At 43.3% G+C, this 17,567-nt stretch overlaps 1 protein-coding gene across 1 annotated transcript in view; it reads left to right on the forward strand.

Annotated features, from left to right (window-relative positions):
* tnr (tenascin R (restrictin, janusin)) overlaps nt 1-17,567 on the forward strand; it is a 111,063-nt gene that overhangs the window by 46,741 nt on the left and 46,755 nt on the right. The window contains 3 exon segments of the mRNA XM_083781686.1: nt 9,643-9,762; nt 10,437-10,580; nt 16,821-16,940. Coding sequence (XP_083637812.1) covers nt 9,643-9,762; nt 10,437-10,580; nt 16,821-16,940 — 384 coding nt within the window.

Raw genomic sequence — 17,567 nt, forward strand, 5'->3', positions numbered from 1 at the left:
TAAATATCCCCCGAAATATTTTACCGAGCAAAATGGACTGTTGCCACCTTCAATAATAATGATAATAATAGTCTTTATTGTCTCCACATCATATATTTTTGTTGTCATGGACACTTGTACAAAACATTAATAATTCTCCTACTCGAGTTGGAAGCATTAAGACCCATTTTAACCCTCTATGGCTTCCTTTCTGAAAGATAACGTCACTGTAAAAAGATTCACGCGTTTAGATATTCTATTTACAATGGGATGTGGACGGGAGCTGGTGCCACTTGGACCCGGACGTAACGTAGCACTACAAAAATGACGTCGGACTTAAATACTGAATAGGGTTGATTTCGCCGACTAAAGCTACGACAAAAAAAAATATTGTCGACTACCTTTTTTCACTGACGAAAACTAAATAAAAACGACATAAAGACTAAGTTACGATCACTAAAACTAAGACTAATTATAGCCTACTGACAATTTCTTCAGCGAATAAAAACAAGACTAAAATGTTAGGGAGGGACTAGTGGAGAAGAGATCCAGTAGAACTAAAAGTCATTTTACATGTTTGGTTACATGTTGAAAATAGCTTGTAGGTCTGCTATTTTTGAAAAAATCTAAAAAACAACTGACATAGAAACATAGCTTTTTCAGAAAACTGTCAGGATGTAGAAGACATTTTTAAAATCTGATCTCAGGTCAGAATGGATTAATCGAGGCCCCAGGCCGTAGCGTAACGGTCTGGGCACCGGACTGGTGATCCAGTCGCTGTGTGCCGCGGGTTCGACTCCCGGACCCGACACGGCCTTTACCGCATGTCATCCCCCCATCTCTCTCCCGTTTCCTGTCAGTCCTACTTTCTATCCCTTAAAAAATCAATAAAGGCGTAAGCCGCAAAAAAATATCTTAAAAAAAAAAAAAATGGATTAATCGACTAAAACTAGACCAAAGCTGAAAGAAATCAGCCGACTAAACTAATTAAGTTGTATTCAAAAGACTACGACTAAGCTAACATCAACATTTGCAGTCAAAATCAACACAGTCTCCTTGGAATGGCATTTATTTGTTTGTCTGTGACTTACAGGCTTTTTTCCAGCGCAGTGAGATCAAAGCACTGACCTTTTATCTGGTGTTTTACCTCTGCAACGAGAACATAACAGACCACCAAGCGCACATAATGCATTCTGAGTGGGCGATAAGTGTCACATGGGGGTGCAGCACATCACTTCTACTACAACAACACTGTTTACGAGCCGACCCTTTGTCTAGGCCATTCTGACCGGGCACCCATTTTGGTGTCAGCATCATGTTATGCTTTAGCTATTGAAAATAGCAGATCTACAAGCTCGTATCGCGCCACCGAGTGGCACGATACGAGCTTGTAGGTCTGCTATTTTGAAAAATCGAAGACACTTTTAGAATCTGATCTCAGGTCAGAATGGGTTAATAATGAAACTGTCAGGATGTAATAGACATTTTTTTAATCTGATCTCAGGTCAGAATGGGCTAGGCTGGGGTAAAGGATGTGACATAAAAGGGAGGACAACAAACTGATTTCACAACCCCAGTTGTTTTTATTGTTTTCTGCAGCGACGAGATTTATTTTGACATTTTGAACTCTGTTCACACATTTAAATAAAGATATCGAAGGCGAAGCAATTTACTTCAAATCCATGGAAGTAGTTTGCTTCGTAATATGCGACACCAAACGAGCTATACTTTTTTTTAATTAATGAATAAAGAAATAGACTTTTAGCAAGTCCGTTATGAGAAAATATCCACATACCCGTGCTGTGCAGAGTTATGTTTTCATAACTGAATTGCTCACAGTGAAGGAACATTACTGGTCAGTGAAAGCTATACTGTAGCTCGCCCATCTGTTCAAAATTCATTTGTTGCCAATTGTTCTATATAATTTCCCCTCTGGGATCAATAAAGTGAATCCAATCTTATTTAATTCTATAACATGGCGTGCACATGACATCTTCATCATTTTTTCCTTCCAATACTAGCACTATGCCCCGAATAGCCCTACTGTATTGCTGTTGTGCGATGACTGGAAAGCTCCGATTGACGGCCGAATGGTGGCTAACGATGAGTGATGGAGTGGGCTGCTGTGAACCCGGGGGGTCAAGTGGGGACAACCCCACGTCACGGAGCGCCGCTGATTAACGACACGGCGTTGCTTGGCTGTTTACCGTGACCGCGAGGACGCTAGCCAGGGCCCCGTTGGATGATGTCAGCAAAACCCGCTGACAGAATGCATTCGCTAATGAAGGGAGTGCAGGAAACAAGGGAGGGAGGAAGACGTAAACAAGGCTTGCCAGCGTACAATGTAGTGTAGGAAAATCAATCCATTTGAGCTTCGCCGTTACGGGCGTTTGACTATCATTTTTTACGTCATGGAACGACCTGCATTACTCCACAAAATTCTTGTTCTTTCCCGGCTAGAGCAGAAATGACCATGTGACGACGCATAAGTGATGCTTCATGTCCCTATTTGGAGTTAATGCTCCTCAATTCCACATGTTGTTTGCTCTCCCTCTCTTTTTGAGCGGTGCCTATAACCGCTCCATTACGTAGCAATGTGTGTATGTCTGTATGTCCCCGTGTCTGTCCCCGTGTCCGTGCACGGAAAGCTGCAACACTCTAACTCTGTCATTGCTTGACCGCTATCGGACGTGGGAAGGCACCCTGGACGCGTTCCTGGGGGTCTGGTACAGTTGCACTGCTCACTTGTGATTTTTTTCTTCTTTTATGCATTGCCTTTCTCCTGCCTCCTTCAGCCCTCTCGCTCTCTGTCTCTCTCTCTCTCTCTCTCTCTGGCTGGCTTTTTTCTCTCCTTAATGTGTTGGTGTGGGTGTGTTAAATCTGCTCTTAATTGCCTTGGTGTGTAACAAGATGTTAGAACCACTGGTCTCGCACACGGAACCAAAGCAGGGATTTTGCTGTGCACGTCTGTCCCCGGGCGAGAGAGAGAGAGAGAGACAGAGAGAGAGAGAGATGGAGAGAGGGAGAGGGGGAGAGAGAGAGAGAGAGAGAGAGAGAGAGAGAGAGAGAGAACTAAGTGATATTAACTTGAGTCTGTGCCAGGAACACCTATATGCTGTTATCTGATTACTGTGTCAGTATTGTATGATCCCCTAGTCTCTCCTCTCTCTCTCTCCTCTCTCTCTCTCTCTCTCTCGCTGCCCCACCACCCCACATACAGTATGCATGCACGCACGCATGCACTCTCTCTCTCTGTCGCTCTCTCTTTCGCCTACACAAATCACAATAAGCAGAATTGAAATTGGATGGGGATTTAGAGACCGATGTACGGTACAGTGTCATTGCACCCGTTTTCTGACGGCGGTGATTTTTGGAAATCATATACGGCATCATAGACCCGGGGAGCCGATGTGAGACTGCAGTCGGGCCTCAGGTGATATGAGGAGGAGGGCTGCTTGTTCTTATTTTAAACACAGAACCCAGCCTAGAATGACTGAGCTCTGCAGTTGGATTGGCTTCACTGCTGGCTCAGGTCTCACCCACGCCTGCTTCCAACCAGACTGCAAAAGAACAAGGAGCCGCAGGCCCCACGGCCGTCTTGAGTGACAGGCTGACAGCCAGGCAACAAGCCATCCGTTTTTAACATAACATAATAGAGTTGTTCAGGCATTACTTCATATTTTAACGCAAGTTCGACGTATGAATGAACGTCATCCACACCTGCTCTAAATAGTAAGCACTTAATTTGTGTTAGTTGGGTCAGCTGTGTCTCGGGACAGTGACGGTCTGCAAGGAATGATTTTCAATTGCCTTGTTGTACTTTGACAATGAAGACCATTCGCCAACCATTCCCGGGACCACATGGAGGTAGTCTCGGGGACCGATGTAGTGTACTTGGATACGGATCGATGCAACGTGAAAGCATTGATACAGTTGAATGAAGCGTACTTGGGTGAGGAAGAATCAAGGCCAGCAGGGACCAGACAATCGTATTCGGGAACTGTTTGATTCAAATGGACTCAGTGTGAATCTTCTCTGAGTAAGTAAGTGCATAGTATACTTAGCATCTATCAAAGGTGACAAAGACGTTTCCACCGTCACAAAAACGCTGTCCTCTGCTATTATGTAAAGTGTCTTGAGACAACGGTTGTGATTTGGCACTATAATAAAATTGAATTGAATTGAAGAAGGCATACAAGAAATAGGTGTGCTAGGGGCCGAGGTGGAGTCTAAAGAGGTATACTGTATAAGATTCAGACTGGTGGAAAATGGGGAGTGAGCCTGCAGTCCTGACTGAGGGCTGGGGTCATTCCCCAGCTTTGGAGCCAGGAGTGAAAAGGGTATGACGGTTGGCAAGGGTGTTGTAGGTGAAGGGATGAGCAGTTAGCTGATCTGTTAGCTGATCTAAGTTAATGGATCATGTCCTGAAGCTAAGGTGATGCCATGCGGTTGATTGCCTTATATGTCATCACCAGCTGTTTGAATTAGGTGCAGGCAGCAACCATGAGGCAGTGAAGGGAGTGCAAAAGCGGAGAGTTGTGAACATTGACAAGCAATGTTGTTGAAAACCAGGTATGTGGAGGTTGAAAACCAGGTATGATGTCATTGCTGTGGCACTCTGGGTCAGTTGAAGGGGTTTGAGGAGCGCGCTTTCCAGCAGACCAGCGAGGAGACAGTTGCAGTATAGTCACGACTGGACATGACTGAGACTTAAGGAGCTGGGCAGACTCTTCAGTATAGTCACGACTGGACATGACTGAGACTTAAGGAGCTGGGCAGACTCTTCAGTATAGTCACGACTGGACATGACTGAGACTTAAGGAGCTGGGCAGACTCTTCAGTATAGTCACGACTGGACATGACTGAGACTTAAGGAGCTGGCAGACTCTTCAGTATAGTCACGACTGGACATGTCTGAGACTTAAGGAGCTGGCAGACTCTTCAGTATAGTCACGACTGGACATGTCTGAGACTTAAGGAGCTGGCAGACTCTTCAGTATAGTCACGACTGGACATGACTGAGACTTAAGGAGCTGGTAGACTCTTCGGTGAGGAAGAGTCTGGATGTTGTACAGTGTAAACATACAGGAGCAAGTGATCGCTGCATTGTAAGGTACGGTATATTTTATTTATAAAGCGCCTTTCAAAACAAATGAGCATCACATAGATCAACAATAAAACACAATGCAGTACATTAGAGTAGTGATGGAATATATAAACGTACAACCGCAATCGCCTTTAGTTCTTAATCTTGTTTTAGGAACTTTAAGAAGAAGACATAAGTGTTCTCACATTTGCTTTGGGGGATAATAGTTCAGTTATGTACACAGGAGACAGCCCATGGAGAGCTTTAAAAGTGATTAATACCATTTTAAAAACAATTCTGCATATGATATGAGACCTTCTAAAAGTGTTCGTTAAAAGTCTGGCAGCTGCATTCTGCACCAACTGGAGGTGGGGTATAGAGCGTCGCAGTCCCTCCCCCTTTCAGAAAAACGAGTGGCCCAGGAAATGAATCGCAATGCATTTGTCCCATAGGCATTTCGTGCTTTATTTATTCAAAGACCTTTTAAGCGTCGTACGACGCCAACTCTTGTCGTGACAAATCATGACAACACACACAATATTTTGGACCAAACAAATAATTACAAAGAAGAAAAACAACAAAAAAGGGTTGTAACCTGCCGTTTTTTTTTCTACTTTCTAATTATTTGTTTGGCCTGACATGTTGTCATGATTTGTCACGACAAGAGTTGGCTTCGTACGACGCGTAAAAGGTCTTTAAATAAATAAAGCACGAAATGCCTATGGGACAAATGCATTGCGATTCATTTCCTGGGCCACTCGTTGTTCTGAAAGGGGGAGAGACTGCGACGCTCTATTGAGGAGCGACTGAGGGTAGTGAATAATGAGTTAAAATAGTCGGGAAGAAATAAAAGCATGCATGAGTTGTTCCAGATCTCGAGGGGTTAAAAGCGACTTGATTTTGGCAATGTTTCTTAACTGAAAGAAACAGGTTTGAACCACCTTTTTAATATGTGGCTCGAAATTCATTTGCTCTCCTAAGAACACTCCTAAGTGTGCTGATGAAGGCCTTGAAATACAGCTGACAACCAATCACAAGAACACTGGCTGTCATTGGATTTTATTTCGTAATGTTAATGTATCCCTTTGAAACTCTGAGCGTGGTCTTAATATTTAATACACACTCAGAGTTCGATTACATCAGCCACATGGCTCGGGAACCATTGGTTCCCAATACAGTATACTCACGTGTGATAAATACAAATACTACAGTTTTACCGTTGATAGATGGGTTATTGCCCTGCGGAGTGACGGTACATATTTACCCATAGCACTGGGGATAGTTCATGTGCACTTTGAGAACATCTATATTTATACCTGAGAGCTAATAGCTCATACTGTACAATCCAAATCCTGTGTGGTTCGACATGGGCCGGACAATACGCTAAATCTTAGTTTGTTGGTACCTTATTGCTAATCCCTGTACATTACTTCCTGTTTATGCCTTCTTAATTATTTAGTTAGTTAGTTAGCATTTCATACTGCGCTGATGCTATGACAAACACATTCTTCAATCAATACATGTCTATCGAATTGACACTCAGCTTTTTACAGTGTAGGGTACTTGAGAGCAAGTGCTTTCCCTGTACATTACTACCTGTTTATGCCTTCTTAATTAAGGGACCAAGAAGTCACGAAGTGACTTTGGTCACTTTTAGTTTTTGTGTTTTTTTTTTTTCTTCTTTTCTTCTTCTTCTACTTCCGCCAAAAATAGCAGTTCTGGCTGAACCGTGCAGTCGGTTTTCACGAAACACAGTAGTCTGGTAGAGGGCCATGCCCAAGACCATTGGCCAAATGGTGGCACTATAGCACTCAATTGAAAATGCAAACTTTGAACGTGCATAGCTCATGAACCGTTTGACCGTTGGCATTGACACTTTGATACACATCTGTATCTCCTCATGCCAACAACTTTCTGACTTTTGACCTCTGACCTTTAGATCACCCGCCATTTTGAATTATATGAAAAACAGTTCAAATGTATCTCCTTCCAGGATCTTTGATCAAAATGCACGAAAACATAAATTAGTTTTAAGTGAACAAATGAAGTTTTTATGAGCCAATAAAAATGGCTGTTTTGTGAAACTTCTTCTTCTGCTCCTAATACCTAGATGAAGCGTCATTTGCTTATGACACTATACAGTATGGTAGAGGGTCTTACTCCAATTGGCCAAAGGGGGGAACTACTGTATAGCAATTTTTTGAAAATGAAACATTTGAACATAACTCAGTCATAACTCATGCTTTGTTTGGCCGAAATTCATGGCACTTGTTTCCACTTTGACAAGTAAGCTCCGCTCTCAGATTTTCTGCCATTTTGAGCAGTTTGAAGAATGCTGATACCTGATTTTCTACCTGGTTTATTGAGCAATTTGCATGAAACGTTCTACACACAATGTATGGACCATTATCTGAAATTCCAGTTTAAGAGAACTTTATTGTACGTGAAAACATGAACAGCGAACACACTGTAGTAATGGATAATGACATGCCCAAAACAAAGACACACATGATTGTCATCAAACACACTGAATGACTTTCCGTTTTACAATGGAACAACTGACTGTGTCTGCATAGCTCATTTGGTAGAGCTCTTGCCTTTGGAGCAAAAGGTCGTGGGTTCAAATCCGGGTACCGACAACTCGGCTCGTCAGTCTTATTTGTGCATATCGTTCTTAGTGCATAAGCATATTGTCTTCTTTCTTGTTCCTGCCTTATTTATATTATATTTATTTATTATTACTTGCGCAATCAGAGCGCACAAGTACTGCGATTGGCTGGGTGTGTATGTCGGTGTCCTCTCTTGTCCAATCAGGGACTAGCATCATTAAGGTTACGTCACCAAGAATGGTGCTCTCTTATTGGCTGTCGATGGTGACACAATATACCATAATATATCAAGTTTTGTTTGGAAGCGGTGATGCCAGTGGTGAGCGTGCTCTGCTTGCGCACAAGTAGGCCATACATGGCTTTCAATCAATGTAGCCGTCTTTATCAGGTAAACCTGAGTTTGGAACCACTGGTTTACAAAACAACAATGCAGATTTTCATCTACAGTAGCTGTCACATATACTGTACAAGAGGAAACCTTTTTTTATGTTTTGCCGACACTGAAAAAAGCCAGCTGTGAGCTGGCAGATGGCTATTTTGTTGCACCATCGTACGACTATGAAATGGGGGTTATTTAAATGACGTTGAAATGATCAATATTGATGGCTATTCAGGGGCATATAGAGTCTCTGAATTCTCACCAAGAAGCCTGATGTGAAAACAAAAACGTGCAGCCATTACTTCTGGCAGCCAGCTCTGCCAAAACAAAATATAATTAGCAAGATATGCACACATGAATAATCACAACTTATCTAAATGCTGGCGTATTTCATACCAGCTGAATTTAAATGAGTGCGAGGCCAGATAGTTATAAATTGCCTCCCATGGTTGTGAATAATAGACATTATTCTTTGGGAAATAGGCGAGAGACTGGAGAGGCTGCTTTACAAGGTGCGCCCATAAGGGCCCCCCATCCACAATAATAGGAAGGAACAATCATTCATTCTCTGCTCTCTCTCTCTCTCTCTCTCTCTCTCTCTCTCATTCTCTTCCACTCATTCTGTCCGTCTCTCTCCCCATGTCTCTACCCGCCTCTCTCTCTGACTCCTTCAGTCTCTTTCTCTCTCTCTCCAATAGCTTTAGACCTCCCCATCGGTTTTAATTGCTTGCTCACATTGTTTTGGCCATAACCTTTCCTGTGTGGCAGCACGGTGCTCCCGGGAGACACGTAAAACAAATGGTCGCTGGGATAAATCCACCACCAGTGAACCAGACTCAATCATAATGCTAATGACGTATCTCTCTCTATCATAATGCTAATGACGTATCTCTCTCTCTCTCTCTCTCTCTCTCTCTCTCTCTCTCTCTCTTCGTACAGTAGCTGAGCACAGGTTGAAATATCCACAAATATGCCTCGATATTGTTGTCAGGGTTTTTTTTCTTCCTACAGATTTGCATAATGAACGTTGCCTCTGCCTTCCCGCACGCAGAGCTGTAATGTTTATGTAAATTATTCTGAGAGAAAGGATTAAAAATGGACCAAATTGGGATTATGCGGCAGCGGCACAGGGATGTTCAAGGTCATGGCTTCGAGATGTCTCGGCATGAAAATGTATGAACCTCATAATAGATTAAAACACCACAGTGTATGCACCTGTCAAACTGCCATGGTCTCGGTTATACACACTGCAGCGCGCGCGCGCGCGCGCGTGTGTGTGTGTGTGTGTGTGTGTGTGTGTGTGTGTGTGTGTGTGTGTGTGTGTGTGTGTGTGTGTGTGTGTGTGTGTGTGTGTGTGTGTGTGTGTGTGTGTGTGTGTGTGTGTGTGTGTGTGTGTGTGTGTGTGTGTGTGTGTGTGTGCGTGCGTGCGTGCGTGCGTGTGTGTGCGCGCGCGCGCGCGCGCAAATGAGGTGGATTCTTACACTCTGCAGAGTTACATGAATACTCTGTGGGAACTTGAATCACATTTTACAGTTGACTCTCTCTCTCTCTCTCTTTCTCTCTCTCTCTCGCTCTCTCTCCCTCTGTAGGCATGGACCCGCCCAAGGAGTTGGCAGTGTCCTATGTGACAGAGGATTTGGTGACTATCTCCTGGATCAAACCTCTGGCTCCCTTCGACTACTACAAGATGTCCTACCAGTCAGCACGAGGTGCAGTATAGTGTGCGAACTGACGTAACCATTCTTTCCCCCCTGTCTTCTTGTCATAGCGAAGTCCCGTAATGCACTCCGAAGGCCCTGGCACATTGAAAGTGTCATTGACGCGGGTGTCTGATGCTATCAGTAAGACAGCTTGTGTGTGTGTGTGTGTGTGTGTGTGTGTGTATGTGTGTGTGTGTGTGTGTGTGTGTGTGTGTGTATATATTAGCGCCCCTCACTTCACACGGGTGTGATTTTTTTCTACTCTGTCTGTGTCTCATAGGAGGGCTGTCGGTACTTCAGAAACCCGTCCACCAGATTCCCCATCAGTGTGTCTCCCACATGCAGGGCGGGTGGACAGTGTAGTTATGAACAGTGTAGTTATAAGCGACTGTGGTTCAGGAGGTAGAGCAGGTCGTCCAATGATCCATGGGTCGGCGGTTCGAATCCCGGCTCCTCCTGTCTACATGTCGAAGTGTCCTTGGGCAAGACACTGAACCCCAAATTGCTCCCGATGTGCTGGTTGGTACCTTGCATGGCTTCCGCCGCAATCGGTGTATGAATGTGTGTGTGAATGGGTGAATGTGATGCACAATCTATGTAAAGCGCCTTGGATAAAGGCGCTATATAAATGCACCATTTACCATTTATGAACAGTGTGTCTCTGTGTTGTTTCCAACATGCAGGGCGGGTGGACAGTGTAGTTCTGGACAGCGACGTGACCAACTACACGTTGTCCAACTTGTTTCCTGCCACTGAGTACGAGGTGAGCCTCAATGCTGTCAGAGGCAGTCTGGAGAGCAAGGTGGCCACCATGTCCGTCTTCACAGGTAATGTACCACACAGGAATACCATGTTGATAGAACAGGTAATACTGTACCACACAGCAATACCATGTTGATAGAACAGGTAATACTGTACCATACAGCAATACCATGTTCATAGAACAGGTAATACTGTACCACACAGCAATACCATGTTGATAGAACAGGTAATACTGTACCACACAGCAATACCATGTTGATAGAACAGGTAATACTGTACCACACAGCAATACCATGTTAATAGACAGTGTACAATGTAAAACAAATCTTTTAACTCAGAGGGCCTTCTGTTACAACTGGCACTAAGTGGCTCCAGGAGCAGCACATTTATGATTGTTAGAGCTTATAGATCGGCTATTTTTGAATGACCAAAAGTATAAAATAGGGTTAGTGTGGTTCAACTGATCTTGATGCTATATTAGCACATCTTGCTGGGGAGCCCCTGGAACCCCCTCCAAGGGCCACTGGAGGTCCCCAGACCCCACTTTGAGAAACTGTGGAATAGAGAATCCTCTCACTGTGACGTCTGAATTAAATGCTTTATATATATGTGCTTAGCCTAATCATCTAGTTGATATAAATGGTGTGCAGTTTAAGAACTTTACGGAGCAGTAAAACCAAATTATGTAATGGTTCCTACATTACAAAGGTATTGCCATAGAGACTAATTATGGCTGCAGCAGTTCCAAAATGTATACGTGAACACTCACTTGCAATGACATGTCACTGTTCCATTACATAGTGAACTGAAGGACATGAGTGTGAGGTGGCAGAGGAGAGTGTGTGGGTCCGCTCATTACTGTGAAGCCAGTGCAACCTCTATGAAGTGTGAACCCTTCTCTCTCTCTCTCTTCCTCTCTCTCTCTCTCTCTCTCTCTCTCTCTCTCTCTCTCTCTCTCTCTCTCTCTCTCTCTCTCTCTGTCTCTGTCTCTGTCTCTATCCTCAGACAAACTCCTTTAGTGCACAGCAGACATACTCAGTCTCAACTTCCTCATTTGTAATAGGAAACTGTCTCATTAGTTCAAGACTCTAGTTTGTCTCCCTCCCACACAGCTCTTATATCTTCCTCCCTCTCATTTCGTCCTCTTCTGACTCTTCTTTTCTCTCCACCCTCTCTTGCTATTAATTCTCCTTTTTTCCTGGAAAATGAACGCTGCACTTAAAAATTACGCTCAACATTTGTTGCTTCGCTACAAGAATATATAGCCTGACGGCACAGCGCTTCTTTAGTTGCTAAATAACATTCACCATGCAACGCCCGACCGGGGAAACATTTAACGCGGTGTTTGGGCGACTAAAGCAAATGAGGGATTTGGAAGGAGTAATCCGACAGTGTTTGGCCAAGGATGTAATGACCTGGAAAATGTGAAGCCTCGCAGCTGACTTTAATTCCATAATCAATTATTTTCAAGAGTCTGCTAAAGGAAACCGGGGGCTGCATTTTGTTTTGTTTTTGCCCGGGTGTCCGTGGCCTTTGCGAGATGGATTCGAGGCGGTTTGCACAAAGTGGAACATGCGCGGGTCACCACTTATGCCCTAACGACGGTACTCGTAAAAATGACGCAGAGCAGAGGCCCCCCAAAGATAGAGGAGGCTCCCTCCTCCCTACACAGAGTAGTCTCTCAAGACCAGTGGTGGAAGAAAGAATACTCAGATGTCTTTACTAGTAAAAGTTGGAATTTAAATACTACTAAATTACAAGTAAAAGGCATGTATTCAACATTTTACCTGAGTAAAAGTACAAAAGCATTGGCATGAAAGTATTTTTATTTATAGTTTTGTAATTTTTTTGTCAAACTTAAAAAATAAATAAAAAAGCATTGTAGCATTCAAAGATTGTGAAAGTGATAGTCCAGTTTGGGAAATTAAGCACAGTTCAATCACAGAGCAACAAGATGAATAATAATATATACGATTTATATAGCGCTTTACAGAAAGAAGTTCAGACATATTTATTAGAAAACTATTAAAACTATTTAAAAAGGTTTAAAAGGTTAAAAACTAGAAGAGGGACAAACAAGAAGGGTGTGTGTGTGTGTGTGTGTGGGGGGGGGGGGGGGGGTTATGTAGGGAAAGCCAGTTTGAAAAGGTGGGTTTTGAGTGTGCTTTTGAACATTTCGAGGGTGGGGGCAGCTCTGATGTGAGTTGGGAGTGAGTTCCAGAGAGAAGGGGCAGCCACTGCGAAGGCCCTGTCTCCCCATGTCCGTTTGTTGGATTTGTGGGGTTCCAGTTGGTTGGCAGTGCTTGACCTGAGGGAGCGGGAGGGGACATGGCGGTTGATGAGTTCAGAGAGGTAGAGGGGGGCCTGGTTGTTGAGGGTTTTGTAGGTGATGGTGAGTATTTTGAATTGAATTCTGGACTTGACAGGGAGCCAGTGGAGTTCGCGGAGGATGGGTGTGATGTGGTCCCTGAAGCCGCTCTTACAGTCAAATCAGATTTCACTTTATTCTCTCTCTGTTCTATCTCAGACAGGATGGGAGAGGACACTTCCAAACAGGGCATGGAGAGGGAGTAAGATAATGAAAGAGAGATTCAAATCAAGGCTTACATTTTCAGTGAGCCCAGTCAGAGGAGAAGCTTATAGGCAGGGGCTAAAAGTAAGAACAGAGACGTGTCAAAAATGAAAGACGCCAACAGAAGGGTCAGAGGTTATGTTTTCAGTGGAGAAAGAAAGAGATGCGTGATGAGATTTTTAGCAGTGGATTATGTCTGTCAGAACAGCTCAGCTTGATAGGTTGGTGTTGCAGTGCTGAACAACAGTTAGCAAAGTAGGGATATATATATATATATATTTTTTTTTAGTTAAGTTAAGTTAAGAAGTTAGCAATGAAGAGGCTGAAGATCATGCACACATGTGTGCAGACATGTGTGCGTGCACGTACACACACACACACACACACACACACACACACACACACACACACACACACACACACACACACACACACACACACACACACTTTTGCTTGCTTGCTTGTGGTTGTCCATCGTGTCCATTCCAATGATGACCATCTTCTCCTATTTGTGAGTCTTCTGGTGGCTGTATAGTCCGATCCTGGACACACACACATGCATGCGCACACACACACACACACACACACACACACACACACACACACACACACACACACACACACACACACACACACACACACACACACACAGTCACACACACAGTCACACACACACACACACACACACACACACACACACACACACACACACACACACACGCGCACACACACACAGTGACTAGCATTGGCTTCACTGTTAACCTGCATAGGGGTTTCACTCAGAGAAGCAGAGCAGCTTCCACAGTAATGAGAGGTCAAACCGAAGGCCCAGTATGTCTGACTACAGAGGGAATCATGTCTAATGGTCTGGTGTCTAACTTCTTGCCTTGTAAGAGCTATTACCGGTACAAAGATTAATTTGTGTGTGTGTGCATGCGTGCGTGTAAAACATGTGAATTGTACAGCAACAGTACTACAGTACAACTATTGAGAACTTGGAGGGGAATAGAAAGGCTGGGAGTAGTAGCAGCCTCCCTCCCAGGGCGGAGCATGTTGGGGATTGATGACTCTTATTGTGAACACCTGTGGTGGAGTGCAGTGTGTTCTAAGAAAGGAAAATGTCCCACTGTCCTGTGGTGCTGTTGAGAACGAGGCAATCTTTAATGTTGGTAAAAACAATATATACATTATGCAGTCATTTACTGGGATCGCTCAGGCCTCAGGGTCATATTACTAGAGAGGAAGTCCATGCATGCATTTTTTGCCCTTTTGGTGTGTTCGCAGTTTTGTGCTTGTTTAACATCTTAAGCCATATTTTATACTTATAAGTATGCTATCCAATGAATAAGCTATAATATAGCCGATCTAGCTCACAACATGTCTATGTTTGATAATTGTTGTAAATGTTTTTCACCTGTAATTACATGCCCAAAATAGGGACGCCAACTCATAGCTTGTCTTAGCTGTCCTGACTCCCAACTGCACCATCCTCCACTTATAGGAGAAAGCTCCTATAATTCAACATGTTATGTTTTCCGTAAATTAATTCCTTACTTCGTCATACTAAAGTGTCACATATACAGTAAGTAGCAAAAAAAATAGCAGATCTGACAGCGACGATATTATCATTAATGTAGTCATCCGTAACTGGAGCGGGAAATGGAGATAATGATGATTAGATTTCATAGCACTTGAGTGATGATATATATTTCTTTATTTTTCTTTTTTGAACGCACCATCTCCATGTTTCCATCGCTGATTTAATTCACCCCGGCAAGTCTCCAATACATTCAATTAAACTGTTTTGCAATTAAACGAATTATTTTAATCAGGTTTGTTCATCTAACATGGCCCCAGTGATGAGGATTCAGTAGCAACTACTATGGTAATGAGCACAATCTGAATCAGTCTTACTAGTCTTTTGATTGTGATGAGGGCATTAATTACACCATCTGGGCCGACCTTCATATCATATTTATCGGTCTGTCTTGAAAAAAGAAGACTCATTTTGCAATGCTAAAATATTATGGCTGAGGAGAAATTGGGGTTGAAACACTGGGGGTAAAGGTATAATTAAATTCCATCGCAATCTTGGCATGTCCGGCAGCCTGGGGACGGGGGGGTAGCTCTAGAGGCTGAAGCCTATTTCTAAGCTAAGAAAATAGCAGTGCTACAAGCTAACAACACATCTCTTCCTCGCCGCGTTGTGAGCTTGTAGGTCGGATATTTTCCGGCACGCAACACTGTCGCAGGACAAATTATTAAACCAGGCTTAACGTGACACTTTATTCAGCATATGTCACTGTATAATTCCCCTTTGAAGCTGTTACAAATGCAGAGCTGCCAACCTGCACACATTTTGTGTACCAACCACGCAATTCTAGGCGTATAGCAGGTTGGTAGCTCTGCAAATGTGATGGAAATGGGGAAGAACATTATTACGAGGTAACAGAAGTACTGTACTGTTACATGGGTTTCTATAATTACAGCATAGATTTGGGTCAAAATAATGTTGGGTTTGTATTACCCCTCATGACCACTTAGGTACACTTGGTTATTTCATTTCTAGTGAATCGAGCATGAATACAATCCCGAAAGAATACTTTATTGACTAAATAAAGCACACCTCACGTGTATTCACTATGCTTACTGCAAGCGGATAATGATCAAAATGATCTCAGCCGTGCACACCAACACAGAGAGAGAGTGTGGAAATGATGGGCGTTGGTAGGAAGTAAACACAATAGATCCACAGCACCATACATTAAATCACATTAACAGTTTGACTGTTTTTTACGATTAACCCGCATTTTAATCAACCCCCCTTCACTGCCGAGATTGTTGTATTACCTTTAGAGCATACGCTGAATTATTTGGGCTTTTAATCCGCGAAAATCCATCAAAAAAAGCTCCCGTGGTTTGTTATGATCTGTGTGTAGCATCCACCATCTTGGTGCACCCGGAAGACGCACACAAGATTGGTTTCAATGAGGCGTTGCACCCAATGCATTTCCATTGGCCTCAATTTCCCAGAAGCCCTAGCAGCCCACAGCATGTGACGATTTCCGGTTTCGTCATCACAGCGAAGGCATCCAGTCTCATACTCCGCGACGAAGACGGATTTTCTTTTGATTCATTACATTACGGCGGATTAAACACATAAAACAAAAGGCGGGTATGTCCGATACGGCAGCGACATTAACCTGGAGTAATCCATTCCCGGCACGGAAACTGTTAAACACTGTTTGTGATTACCTGCAGTTAACAAAATGTCTATGTACTGTAGTTGTACCGGACGTGGACGTTAAGATATAACAATCTCCAGAAAGTGAATGATGCCTGGAAAAAATCCATTAGGCCTTCCAAATATTTATTGATTCTATTTTACTGGCCATAAAGTAGTCCCTCCAAACCATATTTGTTCCTCTGCCATTGTCCTTGGTAAAGAGGACAGCTTCGCCAGCCAAGATATGGAAAAACCTGTCTAGTACTACAGCTGCAACAGCAAAATAACCCAAAATAGGGCCCAATAACACAATTTGATTCTATCAGGATTTCCCCAGACGTCTTACTGTACGTATATTGACTTCTCCTTCTGTTTACTACAGATTTAGACACACCAGCTAAGCTGAAGGCACCCAACTTTACTTATTTGTCATTGATAGATTGTATTGTTTTGGATACATTACAAGGACAAATGATCTTATTTGTTTGTGTTGTGTTGTGTTCCCAGCCATGGACATGCCCACTGAGTTGACTGCCCTCAACATCGCTCCACAAGGAGCCCTGCTGAGGTGGAACGCCCCTCTGTCCAGCGTTGACAACTATGTGCTCACCCTCACATACAACCAAGGTATGGGACGGATGGATGGATTTATAAAGGGATTAGGAATTAGGATGAATTACCTTAAATGGATCCACGTAGTACTTAGTATTCATTTCATCCATTATTACCAGCTACATTGCTACCACAGAAAGCTCCAATATGCACATTTTATACTGCTGGTCAACATTAACCCATTCTGACCTGAGATCAGATTCATACGAGGTTTCCGCCGGACACACACTGGTCTGATGAACCCATTCTGAGTTCTGACCTGAGATCAGATTCTAAAAATGTCAGTCGCTCTTTGATTTTTCAAAAAATAGCAGACCTACAAGTGGCGCGCTATGAGCTTGTAGATCTGCTATTTTTCAATAGCTAAAGCATAACATGATGCTGACACCAAAATGTGCCCGTTCAGAATGGGTTAACACTGGCTTGCTTTCTATGAGTTAGTTTGTGTATGCATCTCATCATCTGATCATGTTGTGTGTAAGCCACATCCGGGTGCATAACGGTCAACTTTCAGTGTCAAAGGTACAGTGTAATAAGTCAGTGTCTCCTGCCAGGAGTCAAAGAGCTTGGATGCTCAGCGGAAATGGTTTCGGCCTGCACATTTCAAAGTGAGATATGACTGTGTGATACCTCTTATCAACT

The sequence above is a fragment of the Protomyctophum parallelum genome (assembly GCF_964188405.1).
Source record: "Protomyctophum parallelum genome assembly, chromosome: 14".
Classification (NCBI taxonomy): Eukaryota; Metazoa; Chordata; class Actinopteri; order Myctophiformes; family Myctophidae; genus Protomyctophum; species Protomyctophum parallelum.